Below are 21,735 nucleotides of genomic sequence, written 5' to 3' on the forward strand. Positions count from 1 at the left end.
CAGACGCTCCATTAAGTTCTGGGTGCAAGGAAGCGCGGATCCTTCAGTTCTGGGCGTTTTCACCAGGTGGCACTCAGAACACCCTCACGTGACGAGCGTCCCACCCGGAAGCGAAATCTCCCCTTCTACAGAGTTCCTCCGGCGCTTCCTCCACCCCGGGATACACAGAACCTCATCTCCTCCGGTGCTGAATCCTGCAGCAGGGCAGGATGGGCAGGAGAGCAGAGCCGCGGAATCTGCGGCGCGGGTGAAGAGCGGCGCGTAATTCCCGCGGCGAGATTGTTCCGCGCCCGCAGCCCCTGGACTAGCAGGATCCGAACCCCGGCGGCTGCGTGCTTATAGGCGCAGACGTCAGAGAGCCCGCGGCTTAAAGCGCGTCGCCTGGCTAGCGCCATCCCCTAGCCTTCTTCAAGGCCTCCAGGGCTGGGCCCAAGCGCCCGTCGACGGCACCCTGGGCCCAGAGGACTCGCGGGCCTCATCTCCAATGATTCAGAACTCACGTCCGTCGCTGCTGCAACCCCAAGATGTCGGAGACACGGTGGAAACGCTTATGGTGAGGGCACTGCGGGGAAGGAAGGGCAGGGGTCCGAACCGCCGGCTCGGGCCGGAGAATTCGGGGCGTTGCTAAGGCTCGGCTACCCTTTTCCGCGCCCCAGGGTGCGCTCAGGGTTTAGGATGCGGCGGGAGAGGAGTCTAAGGGAATTGAGAAGGGGGCAGGGAGTGAGGAGAGGCCAGGAGCTGCAGGCCAGCCCTGGGGGCAGGCGCTGTAGGGCCGATGTCCCGGTAAAGGGCGGAATTGCCGGGGCCTGGACTGGACGCGTGCCGGGGAGTGTGCCCGCGCGGCCCCCACAAGGTGCGAGTAGGCTGCCAGGTGGAAGGGCACCCGGGCAGATTTGCGACGGTCACAATGCCTGATAATAGCGCTGACGCTGAGAAGCCGTTGATGCCGCAGCGAGCTGGCCGGGTAGCGCTGTGCGCCCGCGGGCGGCGGCCTACCTGGAGGGGCCAGTCGTGGCGGCACCGTTCCAGCCTGTTGGGACGGCGCGTGGTCCCCCGGCGACGCCACGCCTCCTCCGGCGTTCGATTGGTCATCGTGCCCGGGCCGCCGGGCCGCTATTGGTGGAGGCGGAGGCGGGGCTGGCGGCGTGGTTGCCTGGTAGGTGGAGTCGGGGTGCAACCAGTCTTTAGACGCTAAAGGCCTGAGGCCACGGCAGCAGCCGCAGCTCTCCCTCTGAGGTCTTGCGCCCGAGGTAGGGGCGGCTTTTTTTTTTTTTTTTAATCCTTAAAGGCGGAGACGGCGGCGGTGGCGACTTTACGTTGACGTCTTTGAAAACCTGCTTACCTTTTTCAGGGCTCTCCAGCCATCGCCTCCAGATGTGAATTGGACTTAGGATAGTTTTTTCAGGGCAGTAGGAATTTCTTGTGGATCCAGTTTGTACTCTTATGTGCTACTTATGTCGTGTGCGTATTATTGTTTATGCCCTCTTCTTTCTCCCCTTAAAAAGAAACTACTTTTTTATTTACCTTGAATATATTTTTGAGCTTTCTTTTCTTTTTTCTTTTTTTTTTTTTTGAGACAGAGTCTCGCCCTGTCGCCCGCGCTGGAGTGCAGTGGCGTGATCTCGGCTCAACTGCAACCTCTGACTCCCGGGTTCAAGTATTTTTCCTGTCTCAGTCTCCCACGTTGCTGGGATTACAGGCGTGCGCCACCACGCCCGGCTAGTTTTTGTATTTTTAGTAGAGAGAGGGTTTCACCATGTTGGCCAGGCTGGTCTTGAACTCCTGACCTCAAGTGATCCGCCTGCCTCGGCCTCCTAAAGTGCTAGGATTACAAGTGTGAGCCACCGCGCTTGGCCTTGAGCTACTTTTTAAAAGTTAAGTTCACTCGCAAAGGATGTGTGCCATTCACCATTGACAAAAATCTTAAGACCATTCAGTATTACCTGTTGGGATGGTTTTTGTTGTTGTTGTTGTCTTGTTTTTGCCTATTAGAAGTTGATCTATACTGCTAGTATAAATAACATCTGCTCTGTGCTAATGGACTGGGAAAAGTACAAAGCTAAAAAAGTTATTGGCTCAATAACTTGAGCCAATAACATGTCTAATCACTGTGCTGTGAAATAAAAGACATTAAGAAGATATTTCCTGCAATCAAGGGTGGGAAGGTGAAGGACAGCAGCAAATTTGTTTTAAAACAAATTCCACACAGCACCTGTGTGAGCACTGGGGAAGCAGCGCCTAACATAACTGCCCAGAAACTAACTGCAGGTCATTCCTATAGCCTTGCTGGAGCAAGCGGCCTGGAGAGAGGTGGGGGAGATTAACCCATCCTGGGATGAGTCATGCAGGGCCCACCGAGCCCTATCATGTGGGATTGTGCTCAAAGGGAGAGCATAAGGTTTCCTGTTAGGTGGTAAGATTCATTCCGCTGTCACTGCTGAACACCTACTGTGCACCAGGCTCCGAGGTCAGTTCTTGAGATATCACCATGAACAAGACAGGCAGGAGTTGTGACTATTCTGTCTTTGACACGCAGTCATAAGGGAGATGGGGACAGGTGCTGCTGCAGAAGCCCGAAGGAGAGGCACTGAACTTGGACATGGGGGAGTTAGGGAGCAAGACCGGTGCTAGGGCATAACAACATGTCAGAGTTTTCAGAGGCGAAAGTAAGGCGGAGTCCTCCAGTATGGCTGCAGAGTGTGTTAGTGGGAGGGTGAGAACATAGGCCAAAACGGTTAGCAGGAGCCCTGTGATATATGAAAGGCCCTGCAACCAGCAGTTTGGACTTTATCCTGAGAGGAATATGAACCAATTAAAGGGTATTGGTTTGGTTGGGTTTTTAAAAATTATAATTCAATTAGTATTAATGACAAATTTGTGGGATACTCTGTAGCTCCTAATACATTTGTCATTACTTGTATTTTTATTCCATCTTTTTTTTTTTTTGGTCTTGTTTTTAAGCGAGTAACTTCAAATTTCACAAAACATTATCTTTCATTGAAGGGTTTTATTTCTGAAAGCAGCATGATCAAATTTGCAGTTTTAAAAGATGACTCAGGCGGGGCATGGTGGCTCACACCTGTAATGCTAACACTTTGGGAGGCAGAGGTGAGCAGATTGCTTGAGTCCAGGAGTTTGAGACCAGCCTGTGCAACATAGCGAAACCCCGTCTCTACAAAAAAATTAGCTGGGCATGGTGACACACACCTGTGGTCCCAGCTACTCGTGAGGCTGAGGTGGGAGGATCACCTGAGCCTGAGAGGTCATGGTTGGCAGTGAGCCATGATTGTGCCACTACACTCCAGCCTAGGCATCAGAGCAAGACCTTGTCTCTAAATAAATAATAAAACAGAAGATGACTCTGGCTTCAGGGTAAAGAGTGGATTAGAGGGGTCATATAGATGACAAATGGGTAAAAAATTGGTGGCCGTCACCAAGGCAAGAGATAACAGGGTTCTCAGCTGGAATGGATTGGTGGATTGGAGAGCTGTTTTGGAGATAGAGTGAACAAGTGTGGAGAGGCCAAGTCCAAGGATGGTGCTCAGGTTTCTGGCTGGGTTGCTAGAGAAATGGCATGGCATTCACTGGGATGGGGCACCTTGGAGGAGGAGCTGGTCGGAGGTGTGGGAGAAAGGTAAGTTCAGGTTTGGAAACATCATCTGAGGTGGCCATCTGAGTACGTGGCTGTGTGAGACTGAGCTCCAGCGAGAGGCTGAGAGTGTGGAGGGGAGGGTGGAAATGGAACCCCTGGAAGTGGATGAAGAGCCATGGGAGTATGGTTCATTTAAGGGAGAGGCCAGAGAAGTGGGAGGAAACCCAGGACAGTATTAATCTCTGAAGCCAAAGGAAGAGAGCATTTCAAGGAGGGAGTGGTGGTGAATAGTGGAATGCACTGAGTGGCCTAAGTATCCTGGATTTTCACTTTAGACTGGGTGGTACGGTGAAAAGAGTATGAACTTTAAGTCCTGGCCAGTGGCTTCAACCCCTGTGACACAGGACACATTTGTAACCTCTGTGAGCTCCAGTTTAATCTGTAAAACGGGTTTAAAATACCTAGCTCATAAGATGCTATGAGATTTTGAGGTGGTGTCTATAGATGCCTCGCCCAGTGCTACTCTGGGAGCAGAGTGGAGGGTGGGTTGGCATAGTTGAGGCTGGAGACTGCCGCAGAGGTCATTAGGATGGATCAGTGGAGGCCAGACTGGGAAGATTGAGGGCTTGGTCAGTGGGACTTGGTCATGTAGCAGCAGGCATGGTGAGTTTTATGTGTCTCCGAGGTTTCCAACCTGGATTCCTGGAGTATCCCAGTGTGGATTGGAGAAGAGGCAAGTGCGTGGAGAACTGTTGACCAAGTTTCCATTTTGGACATGTTGAATTTGAGACGCCTGTGGGCCATTTGAGGGAAGACAAGGAGACATTAGCAGAGTCTGGGGAGAGGCCAGCCTCGGCTGGAGATGTGGGCATTACCAGCATGTGTGTGAAGCCTGGATATGGGTGAGGTTACTCTGAAAGGAGATAAGAGGAGCAGTCCTATGTGAAGGGCAGGCCAAAGAAGAGAAGGAGAGAGAAACCAGAAACTGTGAGGAGAGGCACTCAGCTATATGGCATGTACCAGAGAGGCCAAGTAAGATAAGGGCAGGGACAGGAACGGGGTCCTGGGGTGCAGCAGGTGCTTGGTGAGCCCTCAGAGGCTGTGTTAGTGGAGGAGATTTAGCTGGATAGCAAACTGGGGGGGCCTGCGGAGGGACTGGCACAGAGCAAGTGGAGATGGTGTAGCGTCAGGCTGGAAAGATGGATGCTTTGGAGCCTGTTGCCTGGCAGAAGAGGAGATGCCAGTGGGAGCGAGAGACCCAGTGTGTGAAGAAGGGGGGCTCATTAATGCCACAAAGTCTTGGGGAGAGACTAGAAACACAGAACTCATGAGAATATTGGTTGGCAGAAGAGCAGGACACCTCTTGGGGAGAGGGAGTTGATGTAGATACAGACTTGCTAAAATATGCACACCTTACTTGGTTTTACCTGTTGTCTTACCAGACCACCCTTTGGTACTTCAGAAGTTATTGGATCGTGGTTGTAAACTTCAGTTTTTAATGACCTTAGTTCCCCCCACCCCCTGCCTCCAACAGTCTTATGAGGAATTCCAGTTATAACTGGCTTCTTTGGTGGAATTTGAGATACACTCTCTTCTCTGTTAAGCAAATACTGCAGATTACAAATATTTCAGTTCCAGGTAAGTAGTTATGTGATGTGTAATGGAAACTTTATATATATTCATCTTAATGTTTTAGGGCCACAATGTTTCATTTATTTAAAAAATAATAGTGCAAATGCCACTTAATAAGGGAAGAGGTCTTTGGGGATGAATTTGCCAAACATTTTTGGAGAAGATAGCTATTTATTTATTTATTTATTTATTTTAGGGAAGGGGAAGAAGGTCACTGGTTGGATTTTAAGTACCTTTTCACAGTCATTTGTGATACTACTGGGTTCTAGGGGTCTGGAGAAAGGATGCTGTCCTGTAATGATAGCACCAGTGCTGGAAGCTGCAGCTCCTGGAACTAAGGGAGGTATATTTAGTCTTTGAAGGAGTTCCACCCTTCCAGGTGGTGTCTGTAGATTAGCCAGTGTATATGACGGTTCATGGGTTGAAGGAGAAGCAGCAAAGCCAGGGGAGGCTACTGGTCTGTAGGACTGTGTGATCTGCTTAGGGCCCAGTGAGATGGTAAGGGGAAAGTTTTAAATGAAGGAAATACTAGGTTCTACAGGAAGTGGCACTTACATTTTACACAGTGGTTGAGCTTAAGGTTTCATTTGCTTTGGCTTGGTCCTATAAATACCTATAGGTCTTAGAGCGAAGGGAGCCTGCACATCATCAGTTCAAAGTGAAAGCACTGCATTCAATTGACTTTGCTTTTGCAAAGATAGGGAGATGACCAGTAACTTTTTGAGTCAGAACAAATAGGGAAGAGTGGTCAGTGGCATGGAAATAGTTTTGCTCCCACTGAGCAATATGTCTATCAGCAATACGAAGACCAGAGTTACCTCTTGCAGCATCCAATGTCCTCAATAACATTGCAGTATTTTTAATTTCTGGCTATACTTTTTCCTTCTCCGAGGTATGAAGAAAACATGAGGCACCACCAGGTAAGTGTCTAAGAGACCATTATAAAGGAATTTGCTGGTCAGGTATAGAGAAAGGTGAGGCTCACACAGGCAGAGCTACTGACACAATATTGTCTTATCCTGCAGTTGCATCCGGTGATCAAGGCTTTCCTGTGTGGCTCCATTAGTGGGACCTGCTCTACCCTCCTTTTCCAACCTCTGGATCTCCTTAAAACACGCCTGCAAACCCTCCAGCCCTCAGATCATGGGTAGGCCCTGCATTTCATTGGGGAACTGATTTCAGCAACTTCTCAGACACAGGAACATCTTTACTGTGTTAAGTCAACTTCCATTCTGTTGGATGTTCAGAGAGAAACACAGGCCATGCCCAACTTTCATATGTTCTCTGAATTGTTTTTATATTTGACATTTCTTTTTAATTAAATGGGGTCCGTTCCTGAGTAGCTTCCTGGAATCTGCTTAGTGACATTTACACTTTATTGTGTCAGCTTGTGATGTTATAACTGTATTGCCTGGCATGAGAGTGCCAGGGGATTTTCTGGAAATAACATCAGTATTATCTGTTTTTGTTTTTGTTTGATTTGTTTTTTGAGGCAGATGTTCGCTCTGTTGCCCAGGTTGGAGTGCAGTGGTGCGATCTCGGCTCACTGCAGCCTCTGCCTCCGAGGTTCAAGGGATTCTCCTGCCTCAGCCTCCCAGGTAGCTGGGATTGCAGGTGCTCGCCACCATACCCAGCTAATTTTTGTAATTTTGGTAGAGGTGGGGTTTCACCATGTTGGCCAGGCTGGTCTCAAACTTCTGGCCTCGAGTGATCTGCCCACTTCAGCCTTCCAAAGTGCTGAGATTACAGGCATGAGCCACTGCACCCAGCCTCTATTGTCTGTTTTGTGTGTGCCAACCTACGAACACATAGAGTATCTCCAAGGTGCATTGTAGAGATTGTTAAGTGTCCTAAAAATGAGTCTATAAAGGAAGTGTTTGAGTGGGGAATTGTTTTAAGAGAAAGTGATCTAAGTGATTTTTTCCTTCCTGTCTCCATTTTGTCTGCTTTCAGGTCTAGACGTGTTGGGATGTTGGCTGTACTCTTGAAGGTGGTTCGCACGGAGAGTCTTTTGGGCCTTTGGAAAGGGATGTCCCCTGTAAGCTGCCATCTGGGTCTAGGTTCCCTAGCATCCACTCCTTGATAACCAGCTATTTCTCATCCACCTTACCAGCTCTTAAGGATATGTGAGAGTCAGAAGTGGTGGGAGTACCTATGTGGTCTTCTCTCTCATACTACAACTAACTTCTGTTTGAAGGCTCAGGGATATGTTGCATCTGCACATTATGTTTAGATGTGATTTATTAGTGCAGCATAGTCTCTACAGCATAGGTACCTAATGTCCCACCTGTCAGAATGCCCTTGCCCTTATCACTTCAGTAAAAGTGGGATGGTACCTCCACACCAGCATTTCTTTGCTCAAAGGCTTTTTCTGGCCTTAGGGACTCACGCCAAGGAATTAGTGCCCAGCCCAAACCCAAATCAGAAATCCATACACTGATTTCTCTATTATCCCAGTAATGTACTTCAGAGTAATTTTGTGTTTTGTTTTCAAGAGTATAGGCCAGTTATATAACTCACTGTAGGTTTATTTGCAGTTTCTTTGTGATTAGATTTAGTTCTACATTTTTAGCAAGGAGACCACAGAAGTGATGTTGATTTCCTAACCCACAGCACTGTGCATTTCCAAACCCACAGAGTCCTCAACCACTGAAAGATGAGAGTTGGTGTTTAAAATCCCATGTCCCTCCCCACTCAGTTGGAGGGATAACTCTGAGGTGTGTTCTACACCGATTCCCAGAGTTCCCCAGTGGGATTAAGTTGCCCACAGCAGAAACTGGTTTTATAACATCGTTTATTGACTGCCTTCTCTCCTATCTCATGTCCCCCACTTCCCTATTGGTGTTCCTTCCACACCTTAAACAAAGTACTTGCATGCAAATCATCTTGGGGTCTTTTGGGAAAACCCAGCTAAGATAATACTTAAAGTGTTTGGTCTTTGATTTTCTTTTCTCCCTGACCTTCTCTGCAGTCCATTGTGAGATGTGTCCCTGGCGTTGGAATCTACTTTGGCACTCTCTACTCTTTGAAGCAGTATTTCTTACGAGGCCATCCCCCAACCGCCCTGGAGTCAGTCATGCTGGGGGTGGGCTCTCGCTCTGTTGCAGGGGTCTGTATGTCACCTATCACTGTAATCAAGACGCGCTATGAGGTGAGTTCAACCACTTTAGGGCCTCAGGATAGTTCAGCTTAGCCACTGGGCTCCTGGGGAGTGACCACCGATGTCAACTCCTGATTTGTAATCTAACATAGAGTCTGATGTGGTCAGCCAAGCCATATGTGAACTAGATCCCATGGTAATGCCCCATAACCTGCAGCCTGCTTGTTCAGTGCTGAAATGCAGCGCCTCCATGCGAGTCACTGGTTCTGTGCTCTCTTTGCAGAGTGGGAAATATGGCTATGAGAGTATCTACGCTGCCCTGAGGAGCATCTATCACAGTGAGGGGCACCGGGGCCTCTTCAGTGGCCTGACAGCAACTCTCCTTCGAGATGCGCCCTTCTCAGGAATCTACCTGATGTTTTACAACCAGACCAAAAATATAGTGCCTCATGGTAGGGATAAAGGAAGATGTGGGGAAGAGCTATCCTTGAGACATCAGATCCTCACCATTTTCTCTGGGATATGAGACTATGTGTTTCTCTTAGCAGAGTGTTAGGAACTGAGCCATATCATGATTGTGTCAGGAACTGGGATGCAAAGGTGGATATGACAAACTTGATCCCTGCCCTTTGGAGTTTACATCCTATTAAGGCAAACAGTATTTACACCACTATAATTTGGCGGGGTGAGGATAGGGTGGGTGGGAGGGAAATAAAGCATGCTTTGCAGAGTTTCTGCAACAATACTTCCCAAATTTGATCTTAAGATTGCTGGGTCCCATCCAAGGCCTCTTAGATGAGAAACCTTGGGGTACAACCTAGGAGTCTGTATTTTTCAAGACGCACTTGATGTGATTCTTGTTAAAGTCAGGGAAACAGTAGTAAGTTAGGAGTTTGAAGAAAAATAATATTTTCATCTCCCTTGCTGTGTTCCCAGTTAACATGGTTTTGAGCCCTCCATTTAGGTGGAGATGAAGGTGTCAAACTTCAGTCAGTGGGGGAGGCCCACCCCACCCCACCAGTTAGCTCAGGTTGGGGTAGACATGGACAAAATTGGTAGGCAGTAAACAACGACCCAAGCAGAACAAGGTATTGCTAGAAACACATCCATAGAATGAACCTGCATGTAATAAAGTGTCTATGGATAATTTGAGCAAGGAATTGCAACCAAGGTCCTTTAATTAGGAATGCCAGCATGCCCGCCATCATGACTATGGGGACCAGCTACAGCTGGAGTGCCTTGGGAGATTTGCTGCTTCTACCCAGGCACCAGAAGGTGTAACCCTGCAGGTCACAGCCTTATTTTGTGACAGAAAGTTAAGGCAATAAGGAAGCATAGATGGGCAATTATTAACTTCTCAATCCATCTTTAAAAATTTCTGAGGCCCATCACTTCTTGGCCTTTTGGCTAAGATCAAGTGTAGAAATTTCTGAGGCCTGGTGCGATGGCTTATGCCTGTAATCTCAGCACTTTGGGAGGCCGAGGTGGGCAGATCTCTTGAGGCCAGGAGTTCGAGACCAGCCTGGCCAATGTGGTGAAACCCGGTCTTTACTAAAAAATACAAAAATTAGCTGGGCATGGGTGGCACATGCCTGTAATCCTAGCTGCTTGGGAGGCTGAGGCACGAGAATCGCTTAAGCCTGGGAGGTGGAGGTTGCGGTGAGTTGAGATCATGCCACTGCACTCCAGCACTCCAGCCTGGGTGACAAAGTGAGACTCCGTCTCAAAAAAAAAAATCGATCTGGTATTTGGAAATAAACTTGCAAAAAAGCCACAAGAATAGTACAATGTACATATTTTTTTCCTGCCCTTTGAGGGTAAGTTGGAAACATGATGCCCTTTTAACTTTAAGTACCTCAGTGTCTATTTCCTATGAATAAGGACATCCTGTCATATAACCATCTTATGTAATTCAGGAAGTTTAACCTAGATAATTTCTTCTTTTTTTTGAGACGGAGTCTTGCCCTGTCACTCAGGCTGGAGTGCAGCAACGTGATCTTGGTTCACTGCAATCTCCTCCTCCCTGGTTCAAGTGATTCTTGTGCCTCAGCCTCTGGAGTAGCTGGGATTACAGGTGCATGCCACCATGCCTGGCTAATTTTGTATTTTTAGTAGAGACAGAGTTGCACCATGTTGCCCAGGCTGGTCTTGAACTCCCAGGCTCAAGTGATCCTCCCGCCTCGGCCTCCCAAAGTGTTGGGATTACAGGCATGTGGCCCAATTCTTTAACCTACAGTCCATATTCTGATTTCTCTAATTGTCCCAATAATGTACTTCGTAGTAGTCCTGTGTTTTATTTTCAAGAGTATAGGCCAGTTATATACCTCATTGTGGGTTTATCTGCAGTTTCTTCATGATTAGATTTTTAGCAAGAGGACCACATAAGTGATGTTGTATCCTCACTGCTTTATATCGGGAGGGTCATGACATCAATTTGACCCATTATGAGTGATAGTAACACTTTATCACTTGGATAAGATACTGACAGGTATCTTCCCTGAAAACTCACCTATTTTTCCCATTGTAATGTCTAAGTATCTTTGTGGGAAGATAACTTTGAATCTGTATAAACATCCTGTTTCTTTTTCCCACATGTTTTAAAATCAGTCAATGATTCTTGCCTGAGTCAGTTATTGTGATGGTGGTTTGAAAAAGGTGCTTTTCTAACTCTATCATTCCATCCACATAAATTTACTAGTTGCACCTTTAAGTTTTGAATTCGTAGCCTCATTTGAATCCAGACCTTTCTTGGTTTGGGGAAGAATTGGTGGGCAACTTGCACTGACCTTTATCTGATTAATATAAGATCTATATCCACATGTTACCTTTGTTCTATTTCAGACCAGGTGGATGCAACCCTTATTCCTATTACAAATTTCAGCTGTGGGATATTTGCTGGTATTCTGGCCTCACTGGTAACTCAACCTGCGGATGTTATCAAAACTCATATGCAGCTTTACCCACTGAAGTTTCAATGGATTGGCCAAGCAGTGACACTTATTTTCAAAGTAAGACTACAAAATAAGTACTGGTTCTTGTGGTGTTTAAGGATCTCTTTCTAGAGCAGTAGTTCTTACCCTTCACTCACATTAAAATTGCCTAGAGAGCTTTTAAAAATCCCCATGCCCAGGTTAAAATCTAGGCCAACTATATCAGAATGTCTAGTGAGATTTTTTTTTTAATGTTCCTCTGTGATTTTAATATGTTTTAAGGTTGAAAACCACAAAATTGATATTTCTTTGCGGGGCGGAGACACTTACATTAGGAACACCTGTGATATTTGTTAAACACTGCAGATTGCTGAACTCTACCCCAGACTTACTGAATCAGGAAATCGGGGTGAAATTAGTACTCTAATTGAGGACCTAGGGTAAAGTACTATTTAGTCAGAGGAAAAAAAAAACCCACACAAACACATTGTTTTATTCTAGCAGTTTGCTCTAATATACAGGTGTCTAGTCTTTTGGCTTCCCTGGGCCACATTGGAAGAAGAATTGTCTTGGGCCACACATAAAATACACTAACACTAATGATAGCTGATGAGCTAAAGAAAAAATGTCACCAAAAAAATCTCATAATGTTTTAAGAAAGTTTACAAATTTGTTTTGGGCTGCATTCAAAGCTGTCCTGGGCCACATGCAGCCTGCAGGCTGTGGGTTGAACAAGCTTGCTCTAATATAAATGGACAAATGGTATTATTGAAGATAAAAAGTATAGTAGAGGCTGGGTGCGGTGGCTCATGCTGGTAATCCCAGCATTTTGGGAGGCTGAAGCAGGAGGATCCCTTGAGCCCAGGAGCTGAAGACCAGCATGGGCAATGTAAGAAGACTTTATTTAAATTAAAAAAAAAATAAATAAATTACAATAGATGTATACTATCCATAAGCCACTGGGTTGGCTCTTTTAGAACATATATTGTTATCACAAAGCAGATATTCTTGCTAAAGGTAAATGTGAATTTGTGTTCTTATCTCTATATCTAAAATCAGAAAGTTTTAAAATAATATTTTCTTTATGTGAAATTGCAAATCAACCCAGATTATGAGGGAGGAGGAAGGGGCATTTTTTCTTTAATTAATATGAAGAGAGGGCCACCAAGAGCATACAGTGAATTACAAAAAGATAAGACAAATGACAAGAAGGCACCTTTTCCTTCAGCCTGGATCCAGGATCCAGGGTTTGGCAAGCAGGTTTCTGCCTGGATTTCATCTGCTACTTGGGGCTTAGTGCTTCTGTACAGTATACAAACTGCACAAGTACACAGCAACCCTGCATAAAGACTTTCAGCTAAGAAATCCCCCTAGATAGAGCAGCCTAAAAAGGTAAGCCCAGCAACTACAAAAAAAAAAAAAAAAAAGGTTTTTGGCCAAGCGCGGTAGCTCACGCCTGTAATCCCAGCACTTTGGGAGGTTGAGGTGGGCAGATCACAAGGTCAGGAGTTCGAGACCAGCCTGGCCAATATGGTGAAAACCCCATCTCAACTAAAAATACAAAAATTAGCCGGGCGTGGTGGTGGGCGCCTGTAGTCCCACCTACTCGGAAGGCTGAGGCAGGAGAATCGCTTGAACCCAGGAGGCAGAGGTTGCAGTGAGCCGAGATCGCGCCACTGCACTATAGCCTGGGCAACAGAGCCAGACTCTGCCTCGGAAAAAAAAAAAATTTTTTTTAAGTTCTTTGGTTGTCTCCTTGGACCCATTATTCTTACTTTGGGCATAAAGTTTAGAAACTAAGTCTTAAACATGGGGTAACAGAGACCCTCACTGTGGTACCAAGTGGATAATTAATTGTATTGCTACTTTGCTTCCAGAGTTCTGACATTTATTTTCACCATAGGACTATGGACTACGTGGCTTCTTCCAAGGTGGCATCCCCCGAGCCCTCCGCAGAACTCTAATGGCAGCAATGGCGTGGACGGTGTATGAAGAGATGATGGCCAAGATGGGCCTGAAGTCCTGACCAAGAGAGGACTGGGAACGGGTGAAATCTATTGCCCTGCTTGGTTTCTGCCAAGGGCTGCTGCTTCTTACTATTCTGCAGTAAGATGAAGTCCTACCTGGAAAACCAGGCAGAAATTGTGTTGCCTTTGCCTTCAGTAATCCCCTTAAGGAGAAAATATATGGACCTGATTTCAGCCTTCAGAATCTCCAAAAGAGGAGTCACCAATTCATAGAGCACACTGGGGTGTTAGGAGAGAGCTTTGCATACTCTGAGAGGCTACTTGGAAAGGCATTTTCCCAGGAGAGCTCTGTCAGGTGGCTGCGCTTCAGCCCCACCCCTACACCACAGGGTCTCCTTGGGTATGTTCTTGGGCAAGCAATCACAAAGCCAGAGAAGCTGTAAGCTGCCTGCCGGGCCTGAGGAGCTCCAACCAGGGAAGACTGGATGTGAGGAGAGGAGTCACTGTCACCAGGTCACAGACTGACTGAGGTGATGGTAGGATGAGGAGGAACAGATGCCCTTCTTTAATTGGTTCTCAGTTAACTTCTCAGAGGCTCTGGAGAACGGGACAGTGGCTTTCTAGCCTCTGAATGTTCCAAATAAAATTTTTTGGTCTTGGCTCCTGTACTGTTTTACCTCTAAATTCTGGCATTTTTTTTCCCTGCAATTAAAGTGCTGTACTTTATTTATTGAACTTTATCATTGAAAGCTGTTTGGAAAACCTAAAAGATGTTGTCACACTTCTGTTTTCTTTACCTGTGCCTTATAAAAATGGACCAAACCCTTTTCTAAAATAAAATAGTTCTAGGGTGGCTGGTTATTGACCTATGTAGGTCCCTAAAACCTAATTTCTGTTCAAAAAAGCAGCTTTACTGAATGATGCAACCATCACTATAAATCAGTTTAAGAACATTTTTATTCCCCAAACAGATCTCTCATGCCTTTTGTAATTAATCCTCATTCTCAGCCCCAGGCCACCACTGATAGGCTTTCTGTCTTCATAAATTTGCCTTTTCTGGATACTTCATATAAATGCAGTCTGTAGGCCGGGTGCGGTGGCTCAAGCCTGTAACCCCAGCACTTTGGGAGACCGAAGCGGGTGGATCACATGAGGTCAGGAGTTCAAGAGCAGCCTGGCCAACATGGTGAAACCCCGTCTCTACTAAAAATACAAACATTAGCTGGGCGTGGTGGCATGTGCCTGTAATCCCAGCTACTTGGGAGGCTGAGGCACGAGAATCACTTGAACCGAGGAGGCAGAGGTTATGGGCTGAAATCATGCCACTGCACTCCAGCCTGGGTGACAGAGTGAGACCCTGTCTCAAAAAACAAAAAAACAAAGTGACTATACCATTTTCCATTCTCAGCCACAGTATATGAGAGTTCCAATTTCTCCACATCCTTGTCAACACTTGTTATTATCTCTTTTATAGCTATTCTTATTGTGCACTCAAATCTTTTCTTGAAAATTCAGGAAAGATGGCCAGGCAAGGTGGCTCCTGCCTGTAATTCCAGCATTTTGGGAGGCTGAGGCAGGCGGATTACTTGAGGCCAGGAGTTCAAGATCAGCCTGGCCAAAACAGCGAAACCCCATCTCTACTAAAAATACAAAAATTAGCCAGGCATCGTGGGGCACGCCTGTAATTCTAGCTACTCAGGAGGCTGAGGCAGGAGAACCACTTGAACCCAGGAGATGCAGGTTGCAGATCACGCCACTGCCCTCCAGTCTGGATGACAGAATGAGACTCCATATTAGAAAAAAAAAAAATCAGGAAACAGCCATTACTTTATACAAGAAGCACAAGTTGGGGGGATATTTAGTCTTGTGGTTAAGAACATGGGCTCTAATCCAGGCAGCCCAGGTTGAAAGCTGCTCGCTCTCCACTACCTAGGCATGGCACTGAAATTATGCCTAGGAAATGGGGTTAGTTTGTTTTGGGGGTTTTTTAGGGGGCGGAGAACAAAGTGTCGCCCTGTTGCCCAGGCTGGAGTGCAATCGTGCAATCTCAGCTGACTGCAACCTCCACTCCTGGGTTCAAGCAATTCTCCCACCTCAGCCTTCCAAGTAGCTGGGACTACACGCTGGGCTAATTTTTTGTATTTTTAGTAGAGACAGGGTTTCACCATGCTGGCCAGGCTTGTCTTGAACTCCTGATCTCAAGTGATCCACCTGCCTCAGCCTCCCAGAGTGCTGGGATTACGGGTGTGAGCCAGCGCCCCCAGCCGGAAATAGGGTTAGTAATGTTTCCTGCCTCTTCAGGTGGTGGTGAGGGTTAATTAATAAATGTTTCTGAAATGTGGTATTAGCTTCATAGGACAGCCACAACAAGTTACCACAGTCAGAATGGTTTATAACTCAATCTGGAGGCCAGAAGTCTGAAATCAATGTGTCAGCAGCATTGCACCTCTGAAGGCTCTAGGAGAGTCATGCTTTGTCTGTTGCACCTTCTAGTGGTGGCTAGCATTCCTTGGCTTGTAAAAACATCACTCTAATCTCTGCCTGTCTTCACATGCCTTTTCCCTTGTGTATCTGTTTCTATGTCCAGATTTCTCTCTTAAGGACACCAGGTATTGGCTTAGGGCTCACCCTAATCCAGTATGACCTCATTTTAATTTGATTACATCTGTTAGACCCTATTTCCAAATAGGGTCACATTCGCAGGTATTAGGGGTTAGAACGCCAATGTATCTTTTGGGGGGACACAATTCAACCCACAACACAGATTAAGTTGATGTATAAGTTAAAATCAGTTTATACTTTAGGTTTTAGGTTAAAACACCATATTTAAAATAGTAGTTTGGGTAGGGGTGTGGGAGAGGATGAGGCAGGGTCCTAAGCTTACAGTGGCACCCAAGCCTCCAATGCTGTGACCTGTGTGTTGTGAGGCCTCGTGCTGTAGGAAGCAGGGGAGAGGTCAGGATGGGAAAGGAGAGAAGGGAGGGACAGTTGGATGGAGTGGCTGCTTCCTAAGAACTTAGACTCTGGAGTAGGTGTTCCATGTCCCTTGCCTCCTCAGCCTCCTTTGACCCTCATCCTGAGTGCAGGGAACCTAATGCCAGTGAGGACTCTTAGGGAGGAGGGGCAGAGATAAGGCCGAGAGAGTTGGGCTTCTTCCCAATGCGAATTTCCTGGCCTTACATTGGCAGATGAATTTCTGCCACCAGATTCCCCTCACATTTTCTTCATTTGTTTTTTAGGGGAGCAAATAAATATGATAAAATCAGGAGAAATCATCTAGTTTTCTCTAAACATGAGGTAGAAAATTTGTCTTTGTGAATCTTGAGTCCTGCGGCAAGTAGCCTGTTTTTTCCTCTCTCACAGTCTCAGTATTAAAGCTTGGAAAGCAATTGGCTAGTGAGCGTTAGCTGGCTTTGGAAGCATTGCCCACTTTTTTTTTTTTTTTTGAGATGCAGTCTTGCTCTGTTGCCCAGGCTAGAGTGCAGTGGTATGATCTTGGCTCACTGCAACCTCCGCCTCCCGGGTTCAAGCGATTCTCCTGCCTCAGCCTCCCAAATAGCTGGGATTACAGGTACCTGCCACCGCGCCTGGCTAATTTTTGTATTTTTTAGTAGAAACGAGGTTTCACCATCTTGGCCAGGCTGGTCTCGAACTCCTGACCTCATGATCCACCCGCCTTGGCCTCCCAAAGTGCTGGGATTACAGGTGTGAGCCACCACATTGGCCTTTTTTTTTTTTTTTTTAAATGGTTCCTTCTTGGCTGCCTTAGACTTATTAAAGCACATTAGAGGTGGGGCTCTGTGGGAGGAAAATAGTCAGATGGTGACTAAAGATAAGGCAGTGTAGGGCTACAGCCAAAAGAAGACACAGAAGCAAAGGTTTCAAGCTGTATTACACTCGCTTTCTAAGAATACATGATTATGAAATCTTTCAAGCCATCACAATAGGAGAGCCAATGGTCTACTGGCCCCTTCATTCATATCGCTCAGATGGAGCAATTGCCAAGATTTTGCCACACTTGCTTCTCTCCCCTGTGTCCCCTGCTCCTGCCACTCCTTTTTCTTTTTTTTTTCTTTTTTTTTTTTTGAGACGGAGTCTCGCTCTGTCACCCAGGCTGGAGTGCAGTAGCGCAGTCTTGGCTCACTGCAAGCTCTGCCTCCTGGGTTCATGCCATTCTCCTGCCTCAGCTTCCCGAGTAGCTGGGACTACAGGTGCCAGCCACCACGACTGGGTAATTTTTTTTGTATTTTTAGTAGAGATGGGGTTTCACTGTGTTAGCCAGGATGGTCTCGATCTCCTGACCTCGTGATCCACCTGCCTCGGCCTCTCAAAGTGCTGGGATTACAGGTGTGAGCCACCACGCCTGGCCTCCTTTTTCTTTTATGAAGCTTTTAGAGACAGATCCCAGACATCATATAATTTCACCCTTGCTTACTTCAATATGCATCTCTTAAAAATTATGGACTTTTTTTTAACATAAGTATGTCATTACCCCACCTGGAAAAATTTAACACATTTTTTGCATATCATCCATATTCACATTTCCCAGACTGTCCCAACAATGATTTTTTACAGTTGGTGTATTTCAATTAGAATTCAAACAAGGTCCATACAAGGCATTTGGTCTTTTATTGATGTTTTAGAAACAGGGTCTTGCTCGTCACCCAGGATGCAGTGCAGTGGTATGATCATGGTTCACTGCAACCTTGAACTTCTAGGCTCAAGCCATCCTCCCACCTCAGCCTCCCAAGTAGCTGGGACTACAGGTGCACGCCACCACACCCAGCCAGTTTTTAAAAAATTTTTTTGCAGAGACAAGATCTCGCAATGTTGCCCAGGCTGGTCTCAAACTCCTAGCTTCAAGTGATCCTCCAGCCTCAGCCTCCCAAAGGATTGGGATTACAGGTATGAGCCACCACACTTTGCCGGCAGTTGGTTTTGAAAATCTCTAGGCTGGGCACAGTGGCTCATGCCTGTAGGCCCAGCCCTTTGGAAAGCCAAGGCTGATAGATCGCTTGAGCCCAGTAGTTTGAGACCAGCCTAGGCAACATAGTCAAACTCTGTCTCTACAGAAAAATTAAAAAATTTGCCAGGTGTGGTGAGGCACATCTGTAGTCCCAGCTACTCAGAAGGCTGAGGCAGGAGAATCACTTAAGCCCTGAAAGTCAAGGCTGCAGTGAGCCGTGATCAGGCCACTGCACTCCAGCCCAGGTGACAGAGCAAGGCCCTGTCTCAAAAAAAAACCTCTTTATTCCAGGACACCACCATTCTCCCCGATTTTTTTGTTCTACATTGTCTTTGTAGGGACTGAGGGGACGGGGGAACAAGACAAAGTTAGAGGAAACTTGATTCTGAAGCAGTGTCTAAGGCCTCTCTTGGCATATCAAAGGGCTAGTCTTTGAGGTAACACATTCTAAGCCCCAGTATCCTGTAAAATGTCCCATTTTCTGAATTTGTTTTCTGATGGTTTTAGCTCATTTCTGTTTCACACATGTTCTATAAACTGGATGTTACCTTGGATGGCTTGATTACATTTAGGTCTATCCAATTTCTTAGGCAAAGGAAAGACCAGAGCTATAGATTCTAAGTGGTAGAAAGTCTGAAAAGGCATACGAGGGTCTCTCACTTAGCAAATGAGTGAGTGCAAATGAAACGTTCTATTCACTTCATTCAGTTGCTTCCTCCCAAGAGAAATGAGGAGAGGCTGAAATTTCTTTAACCAGCAGTTAGAAAGGATAAGTAATTTTGAGGCAAACCAAGGTTAGAGTGAGTCAGTTCTGAGGGCCCAATCAAGACAGGGAACCCAGCACTGACTCTGGGAGGTTGCAAAACTGAAACCTGCTCACCAAGGTTATGCCTTATGCCCCTTCCATATACTTCTGGCTGAGCAGTGCATTTATAACTTGTTGGGTTTTTTGTTTTTTTGAGACAGGGTCTCACTCTATTCCACAGGCTGGAGTACACTGGCAATCTCAGCTCACTGCTCTCAGCTCACTGCAGCCTCGACCTCCCAGGCTCAAGCAATCCTCCCACCTCAGCCTCCCAGGTAGCTGGGACTACAGGCATGCATTACCACACCCAGCTAATATTTTTGTATTTTTAGTAGAGACAGGGTTTCGCCATGTTGCCCAGGCTAGTCTCGAACTCCTGGGCTCAAGGGATCTGCCCACCTCAGCCTCCCAAAGTGCTGGGATTACAGGTGTGTGCCATCACGCCTGGCCTTCTAACTTATTGTTGATATTAAATGTAACAACCAGGCTGGGCACGGTGGCTCATGCCTATAATCCCAGCCCTTCGGGAGGCTGAGGCGGGCAGATGACAAGGTCAGGAGTTCGAGACTAGCCTGACCAACATGGTGAAAACCTACCTCTACTAAAAATACAAAAATTAGCTGGGCATGGTGGCACGCGCCTGTAATCCCAGTTACTTGGGAGGCCAAGGCAGGAGAATCGTTTGAACCTGGGAGGCAGAGGTTGCAGTGAGCTGAGATCATGCCATTGCACACCAGAGGGAGACTCTGTCTCAAAAAATAAATAAATAAATTTAACAAGCAGCAGGGCACAGTGGGTCACACCTATAATCCCAGCACTTTGGGAGGCCAAGGCCAGTGAGATCACTTGAGGTCAGGAGTTCAAGACCAGCCTGGCCAACATGGCAAAGCCCTGTCTCTACTAAAATTACAAAAAATCAGCCAGATGTAGTGGTGTGCACCTGTAGTCCCAGCTATTTGGGTAGCTGAGGCACAAGAATTGCTTGAATCTGGGAGGCAGAGGTTGCAGTGAGTTGCAATTGCACCACTGCACTCCAGCCTGGGAGACAGCAACTCTGTCTCAAAAAAAACAAAAAAAAAAAAGAAGAAGAAAAAAAAATTTAACAATCCACTGTGTCTTAAATTTCAGCTTTTGTCACCACTCCCTCCAAAAAAAGGTGCCTCAATGCAACAGCCTCTAGGTAGAACTAGCTTCTAAGTTCTTCTCTGCTCCTGGGAGCCATTAGCTTAGGTAGTCAGGAAATACCCTAGGCCGGGCGCAGTGGCTCATGCCTGTAATCCTAGCACTTCGGGAGGCCGAGGCGGGCTGATCACTTGAGGTAAGGAGTTCAAGACCAGCCTGGCCGACAAAGCAAAACCCTGTCTCTACCAAAAATACAAAAACTGGCCAGATGTGGTGGTGCGGGCCTGTAGTCCCAGCTACTCGGGAGGCTGAAGCTGGAGAATTGCTTGAGCCTGGGAGCAGAGGTTGCAGTGAGCTGAGATCACACTACTGCACTCCAGCCTGGGTGACAGAATGAGACTGTCTCAAAAAAAAAAAATTACATAAAATAAAGAAGAAATACTCTAGAGTCTAGGATCGTGGTTTTTAAACTCAATATGGCTGCACATTGGAATCATCTGGAAAATGTAGGGGCTCAGAAAATGATACCCCTGACTGAATAAGGCACTTTGGCATGCTGCATGCTTTGAATTAAAGAAAATTGAAAGGCTTCTGAAATAGCGTCAGAACCAAGGTTTCTTTCTGACCTTCCCCTAACCCCATCTCTCAATCCCCTCTTTTCCCAAAGCATCCGGAGGGGCTTTGTCTGAAGTTCCCTTATCTGAATAAGGTAGGTTCCTCCAGAATAAAATACAATAGTCTTAAAACTTCCTCCCTAAGAATCTCATCAGGTAACCAGGAAATATTAACCACTGGGAAGAGAAAAGACTAAAAGTCATCACCATGCCCAGACAGACTCTTCATCTATTTTTCTGAGGGCAGCTTTTGAGAGATTTTCCAGGAGACATTATTTGCCTAATAAGGCAACCTTTGGTCACAGTGAAGTTCCTCCCCTTACCCTTTGCTGCTGTTTCCCCCAGAGCTCACAGGAACTTTGTCTCAGGCAAATTTTCTGTTCTTTGAACTCATTCCTATCCTTCCAAAAATCACTTACTAGCCCTCTAAATTGTTTACCATCCCATCTCCCTTCCCTGTGAAGTAGATGCTATTTAAGCTTCAGCCATCTGGCCCTTCTTTGAGTCTTATATTTCGTGTGGCTCCTGTGCATAAGCACATTAATAAATGTGTATGTTTGGCCTGGTGTGGTGGCTCACGCCTGTAATCCCAGCACTTTGGGAGGCCGAGGTGGGCAGATAACCTGAGGTCAGGAGTTCAAGTCCAGCCTGACCAACATGGAGCAACCCCATTTCTACTAAAAATACAAAATTAGCCGGGTGTGGTGGCGCATGCCTATAATCCCAGCTACTCGAGAGACTGAGGCAGGAGAATTGCTTGAACCCGAGAGGCGGAGGTTTCGTTGAGCCGAGATTGAGCCACTGCACTCCAGCCTGGGCAACAAGAGCAAAACTCCGTCTCAAAAAAAAAAAAGTGTATGTTTCTTCTCCTGTTAATTTGTCTATTGTCAGTTCATTTAGCAGTGAACACTCAGAGGGTGGAGGGGAAGCCCCTACAAGAGCTTTAAAAGCTACTGATGCTTGGGTCTCACTCAGAGATTCTGATATATTCAGCCCAGGTGTAAGAT

General features: G+C 46.5%; 1 protein-coding gene across 3 annotated transcripts; it reads left to right on the forward strand.

Moving 5' to 3' along the window:
• Positions 1-418: 418 nt before the first annotated feature.
• SLC25A38 (solute carrier family 25 member 38) lies at positions 419-13,947 on the forward strand. Of its 3 annotated transcripts, none has more exons than XM_003826069.5 (7): positions 419-553; positions 6,250-6,371; positions 7,178-7,262; positions 8,196-8,375; positions 8,608-8,776; positions 11,166-11,332; positions 13,158-13,947. In XM_003826069.5, exons 1-7 carry the CDS (start codon positions 485-487, stop codon positions 13,278-13,280), a joined length of 915 nt encoding a protein of 304 aa, XP_003826117.1. In that variant the 5' UTR covers positions 419-484; the 3' UTR covers positions 13,281-13,947. The 3 variants fall into 3 exon arrangements, with proteins under 3 accessions (XP_003826117.1, XP_034812049.1, XP_054965669.1); XM_055109694.2 differs by lacking the exon at positions 419-553 and adding an exon at positions 663-1,156; XM_034956158.3 differs by lacking the exon at positions 11,166-11,332 and having other exon boundaries at positions 13,158-13,246.
• Positions 13,948-21,735: the final 7,788 nt, after the last annotated feature.

This window comes from Pan paniscus, chromosome 2 (assembly GCF_029289425.2).
Source record: "Pan paniscus chromosome 2, NHGRI_mPanPan1-v2.0_pri, whole genome shotgun sequence".
NCBI lineage: Eukaryota > Metazoa > Chordata > Mammalia > Primates > Hominidae > Pan > Pan paniscus.

Bases quoted from the DNA above. Each gene is read 5' to 3' on its own strand.
- SLC25A38 (XM_055109694.2), top strand. From the start codon at position 908: ATGCCTGATAATAGCGCTGACGCTGAGAAGCCGTTGATGCCGCAGCGA. The intron at 1,157-6,249 runs GTAGGTGGAGTC...CTTATCCTGCAG, and splicing joins GCTGGCGGCGTGGTTGCCTG to TTGCATCCGGTGATCAAGGC. The intron at 8,376-8,607 runs GTGAGTTCAACC...CTCTCTTTGCAG, and splicing joins TAATCAAGACGCGCTATGAG to AGTGGGAAATATGGCTATGA.